At 39.6% G+C, this 6,427-nt stretch overlaps 1 protein-coding gene across 2 annotated transcripts in view; it reads left to right on the top strand.

Moving 5' to 3' along the window:
• Positions 1-5,405, top strand: part of LOC109397409 (ras-related protein Rab6) — an 89,740-nt gene extending 84,335 nt beyond the window's left edge. The window contains exon 6 of one of the 2 annotated variants that reach the window (XM_029865262.2): positions 5,163-5,405. In XM_029865262.2, coding sequence (XP_029721122.1) covers positions 5,163-5,233 — 71 coding nt within the window. In that variant the 3' untranslated portion in view covers positions 5,234-5,405. Of the gene's footprint in view, positions 1-3,956; positions 4,843-5,162 lie in introns of those variants that run through there. The other variant, XM_029865263.2, reaches the window with a different exon arrangement.
• Positions 5,406-6,427: the final 1,022 nt, after the last annotated feature.

Here is a 6,427-nt window from a genome sequence, read left to right on the forward strand (position 1 = left end):
CCTACAATTTTAAATCACTGATCATTTATTTTTGTGTCACTTTAGTCACTTTTTTGCTATCTGTAAGTCACTATTTGGTCACTATTTTCGAGAAATTGGTCACTAAATTAACTATTCTGACCATCAGATGTTGCTACCAGCCCTACCAGAAATTGTTTGCAGAAATTCATCCAAGAATTCTATCAATAATTTCTCTAGGGATCCCTCCAGGATTTTTTCCCAGGTTTCAGAAAGGAATTCCTCGAGCGATTACTTCAGAAATTTAATACTAGAAATCTTCCAGTAATTCTGCCCGAGGTATCTTCGGGAGTCCATCCAGGAAATCCACTTAGAATTCTGCAGGAACTACTTCCAGGAATTACTCCCGAGATTTCTTCAGGAATCCCACTAGTGATTGAACTAGGAATTCGTATAAGGATTCTCCCAGAAATTCCTCCTAGGACTCCTTTAGGACTTTTCTTTCAGTATTTCAGTATTCCTCCCGGGATTTCTCCAGGAATTCTTCCCGGGATTGCTCGAGAAATTGCTCCTAGGATTCTTTCAGGAATTTCTTCCAGGATTCCTTCGAGAATGTCTCGTGGGGATTCTCCAAGAATTCCTCCTGGGGTTCCTTAAAGATTTATTTAGGAATTTCTTCAAGAATTTCTCCCGGGATTCCTCCAGGAATTGCTCTCGGAATTCTTCTCGGGATTTCACCAGAAATTCATTCTGGAACTCCTCCAAGAATTCATTCTGGGTTTTCTCCAGGAATTCAGTCCGGGAATGCTTCAAGAATTTATTCCGGGATTTCTCCAGGAATTCATTTCAGGATTCCTTCAGAAATTCATTCCAAGATTCCTCCAGGAATTTATTCCGGGATTCCTTCAAGAATTTCCTTCGGGATTCCTTCAGGAGTTTCTTTCGGGATTGCTTAGGGATTTTCGTTCGGGATTCCTCCAGCAATTCCTCCCGGAATTCCTCCAGGCATTCCTCTCGGGATTCATCCAAAAATCTTTCCGGAAATCCTCCAAGAATTTCTTCAGGGATTCCTCCAAGAATTCATTTCGAGATTCCTCCAGGAATTCATTCCAGGATTCTTTCATGGATTTATCTCGGGATTCCCCCAGAAATTCCTGCCAGGGTTGCTCCAAGAATTTCTCCCGGGATTGCCCCAAGAACTCCTGCCGGGATTACCACAAGAGTTCCTCCCGAGGTTTCTCCAAGAACTCCTGCCGGGATTCCTCCATGATTTCCCCATTTCAGGATTCCTCCAGGAATTCCTCCCGGGATTCCTCCAAGAATTCCTCTCGGGATTCCTCCAGGAATAGGAGGCAATCAGTGAAGTACTAGATTGAAAGTAGTGAGCTGGATTTTTGTATGGTGAGATGATCGATTCTCCATTTCTGCAATGAAATGGTGCAAACAGCGTGGGTTATATGATTTCTTGTCTAATTTGATGATGTTTGAGCAAAAGCTTGGGTAACTGTGTTGTTGAAGTTGCAAGAAATAAATAATACAACAACACAGTTATCCAAACTTTTGCTCAATCAGCATCAAATTAGACAAGAAATCATATAACCCATGCTGTTTGCACCATTTCATTGCAGAAATGGAGAATCGATCATCTCACCATACAAACATCCAGCTCACTACTTTCAATCTAGTACTTCACTGATTGCCTCCTATTCCTCGCAGAATTCTTTTCGGGATTCTTCCAGAAATTTCTTTAGGCATTCCTCCAAGAATTCCTTTCGGGACTCCTCCAGCAATTTCTTTCCGGATTCCTCCAGCAATGCCTTTCGTGATTCCCGCAGGATTTCCTCCCGGGATTCCTCCAAGAATTCCTTTCGGGATACCTCCAGGATTTTTTCCGGATTTCTCCAGCAATTCTTTTCGTGATTCCTGCAGGATTTCTCCAGGAATTCCTCCCGGGATTCCTCCAGGAAGTCTTCTCGGGATTCGCAGAAAGGGACAAAACGTCGAAATCCAGACCAACAATTGAAAATGCCACATCAACATTGCGTAAACAAACACGTTTCTGTCGACTTGAGGCCTTCTGAGATCCACCCACGCATCTCACCACCACTATCAGAAAGCTTGTTGTTTGCGCTTTCTGTTAGTGGTGGTGAGGTGTGTGGGTGAAGTTCAATAGGCCTTAAGTCGATAGAAACATGTTTGTTAACAAAATGTTGTTGTGGCCTTTTCAATTGTTGGTCTTGAAATGACAAAACGTCACAAAAAATGTTAAATACTATCACTCTGAAGAATTTTCACGTCAGAGTTACGTGAAAAGATAGGTAGTTTTCGTCCACCATATTTTTCACGTCACCTTCACCGGAATGTCAGGTAGCTGGACAAATTAGAGCTTCTCGAATCGACGTGATGAGTCAGGTAATTTTGACTCGCGTTTTACGTATCGTTTACGTGAAATGTGGGTGAGTGCCACTGGAGTTTCAGGTAACTTTTACGTGAAAACATGATTAGCGCTACATACATGAATTTCACGTGATTTATGCATGATTTTTGAATAAAAATAAAGCAGTCTCACCAGCTTGCAACGTATTTGAAGAGGCAGCCAGATAGCGTCAGATCAGACAGTGGAACCAAGAGCGGTATAACGCTGCTTTTGCGAGTTTACGAAATATATGGAGATCCAATTAGTCCAGATTAGTTAACACGTCAAGATTAGGGTTTTAAATTTTAATGTGAAGTATGTATACTGTGTATAAGTAAGTATATTAAAAGTACTTCGAAGTACATCAAACAATTCAGCGTTTGCGGATGTTCCGAAGAGATTCCCCCATCGGGACATCCACAAACACTCATTTTCCCAATCAAAAGGGAATTTTTATGTGGTATAACCCCACAAGCTAATCAATCAATAGTGTGAATATTGCGTAACTCACCGGAACAATCCGTTCTCAGCAATCTTAGCAAACTACACTTGACATTGTACGGGACTCACGATAAAGGCGACTTATGCCTGGTTTACATTGTTCAACTGAAACGAGCATTTCACTTGCTAACTTCTTAATGATGTTCAATCCAATGGAATGATGTGTTTATAAACAAAGTCTATAGACTGAGCAAATGACTTGAGTGTTCACTTGAATGCTCTTGAATGCATTTTAGTTGAAGCAAGTGTTTACATTGTTCAACTCGTGCGGAGCGTAAGCAAACTGAATTGAATTCATCTCACTGACAGATGACTTGAATTCAGCTCACATGTTTAGACGGGGTAAGTGAGACGATTTCGTTTGACTTGAATGAAAAAGTTCAACATGTTCAACTTTCGTTCAAGTCAAGTGAGTTGCTCATGTGAGATGAATGGTGGTGTTTACACGTTCAATTCGCATTCAATTGGGCATTTTCCATTGACTTGAATCAAGTCACTTGCACTGTCTAAACCAGGCATTACTGTCATTGATGCTTGCTAAGGCAAGGGCAGGCAAGGGGAATGACACTATCGTTGGTCACATCCCACAAGTAGTATTCATACTTAATAGTTAATATTTGCGACTTTTTATTCAAATTTGTCGACCATTATTATCTTTTTGAACAAAAAACTAAAGAATGGTTGTCAAATCTGCTTTAAAAGATTTTTCGATAAACATCCGATTCAAACAAAAATCTTATATTCGATTGCCAGTTAGTTTCAGTGTTCAACAATGTTTATCATGCTTCGAATTGAATTCAATGGTAGGTATGTATTAAACATAATACTTGGTTTGCAAGCATCTACACTCCAAATGCACATGAAGGGTTTTCGTTATCGATTCTATATCACTATTTTTATCACTGTTTCATTGGCATCATACATCACCGTGTCACAAACTCTCAGTTGCATTTTTATCATATACATCTCTCTTTTTAATTTTGGTTTCTCTCTCTATGACTTTTTTGGTTATTGTACGTACACACACACTTTTATTGCGCTTTTATTTTCCTTAACCTTATGATTTTCTCCTACCTATCAGTGCAAGAGGTTGTGCTCAAGGACTCGCCGAACGAGACCAAAGACCCGGAGGGTGGCTGTGCATGCTGAACCTGGCCGGAACCAGTTCCGTTGGGTGTCGTTTTTCGTGTTTGGTTTATTCTTCTCCTTTTTTATAGTAGGGAAATTTACTACGCGCGAGAGTGCGTGCGATCCGGCTCTGATCAGCCGCCGCCGTTGTGGTCGTCGCGGGAAATAGATGAGTGTTTTGGAAGGTGGATTCGAAAGAGCGAATGCGGACGGAATGAGGAGAATAACTATTTGGTGTTGATGATCGGTTCTTTAGGGGGGTGGCAGGGAGTGCCTACAATTTGTCCATTCTTAAGCGATAGAGATAAAGATAAAAGTGAACATTTTATCCATATTTTTATTTATTGATAAAGTACGCGTTGACTGTTGTAACTGGGTCTTGAAGCGTTTTGCGAAATCAACTTTATTTAGATGTGACGCGAGATAGGATTTATGTTGTTGTATGCTTATATTTTTTCCTTTGACTAATTGTGAAAATCTGATTCGTTTATTTTTCCTTACGTTTATAAAGGGTATTTATCGATTCGCAAAACAGCATTATTGCTTAAGAATTATTATTCCCTATACTTTCCGCAATTACTTATGATCACTATCGATATACATATATTTAATGCCGTCGATTAAGTTGTTTCTAAGAGTAATAAAAGCTACTACGATACTTTCCTTAATTTTACGGTTTAGTCTTTAGTCTAAAACTTACGCAAGTAGAATCAAACCGAGTCGTTGTAGAAACAGTGAGAATGGTTTGTTAACATGAACCAACATTGCTTATAAAAAAATATTAACATTTAGATACTGACCATTAAATAAACTGACCAGAGTACGGATTTATAGATGCATTTCTATCGAGTATCGTTGTTTCATTGAGATCCAAAACATCGAAAGCATTTCATTGAGCATAACGCCATTTGGCATAACATTCAGCTACTCCATATGAGTGCATTCCAAATGGCATCATATCAAACTACAATCTTGAATATGTGTCGTTTAGCATATAATCATCTTCATAAAAAGAACAGTGCACTTCGATTATGCCAAACGTTCGTTATGCCAAGTGACCTTATGCCATATGTTGAACTTCCAAACCATCTATCGGTAAACCCCTTTCCAACGGTACATCTAAGTAGTTTTCCTTAACCCCCGATTGTGTCCTTCCTAGCCGTCGATTTGCAGACCCAACCTTCGAATTCCGGCGACCAGCAAGACTCGGAAGGAGGTTGTATGTGTTAAAACGCGGCCCGCTGGCGGTGGTCCGTGGAACTGAGAACTAGCAGAAGAAGCAGCAGCAGCAACAGTAGCAGTAGCAACGGCATCAGCAAATCGGCAGCATATGTGTGTGTATCCTAACTACAATGGCACGGAGCGCAAGCAGCGGAATAAAAATTGATGTGTCTGCTTTATATTTTGCCGAAAGTTTTCCTTTTTTTAATAACAATTTCTATGAAGAAGTAAATACTGGGAGGTTTTATTGTCGGGCGAAATTGACTGAAGAGTTTTCAACAGGTTACACTTGAATCGATTAAAATAGCAAATTCAGACAGACAATTGCTCAGTTTAAAGATATATTTCGAATACAAACACACATCCAGACTTTAAATTTGAAGTACCTTTAGTCCAACTTCGCCAAACAGTAAAAAATCTCAATGGTAAGAATATTATAACGAATTGACAAGAGGAATGACAGAGTTTAACAATCAAAAAACGTTCGAGAAACGGTGTCGCGGCAGAGTTCAATTAGCGAAGGCAAAGCAAGAACGAATTATTACAAGATAACAAAAAAACTAGGATTTAACAATTTAGCTATGCAGTAACCAAAGCGAAACTTAAACTCAAGAAAACCAACTGAAGCACAAGTAAGAATCAAGTTTTTAAGAAACAAAAACGGTAATCGATAGTTTAACAAATAAGAAAACTCACTCTCACACACACATATTCACCACAAATAAACCCCAAGCTACGTTTTGAAGTCAATTAGATTCAAGGAGGTCTTGAAACCACCGTAAACCCAAAATAGGTTTTATGACAGTTCTGGAAACCACCTCAAAACTAATTGGTCTTCAAATTGTCGCTTGGGACATAAGACCCAAATGCAGGACCCCGAACCGAAGACAAACCATTTCGCTAAGTACTAGAACTAGTTTAGAAAACCAAATCACCCATTAAAAAGCTAATAATTACCGATAGTAACAACGGTAGCTCTCTAAGGGCAGTACAGATGCTGTTTGGAGAACTGCTTCGAGTAAAACAGCGAAACAGCGGTTGTTATATTTCACTACCCATACAACTACAAACAATAATGAATCATTCCCACCCCGACACGAACTACCAATGTTGATACATTCGAAAAGATGGCGTCGAAAGCACATACTCCCTTCAAAACAATGCTATGTTCTTTGGAAAGAAAGGGAAAAAAATCATTCGTGA

This window comes from Aedes albopictus, chromosome 3 (genome assembly GCF_035046485.1).
Source record: "Aedes albopictus strain Foshan chromosome 3, AalbF5, whole genome shotgun sequence".
Lineage (NCBI taxonomy): Eukaryota > Metazoa > Arthropoda > Insecta > Diptera > Culicidae > Aedes > Aedes albopictus.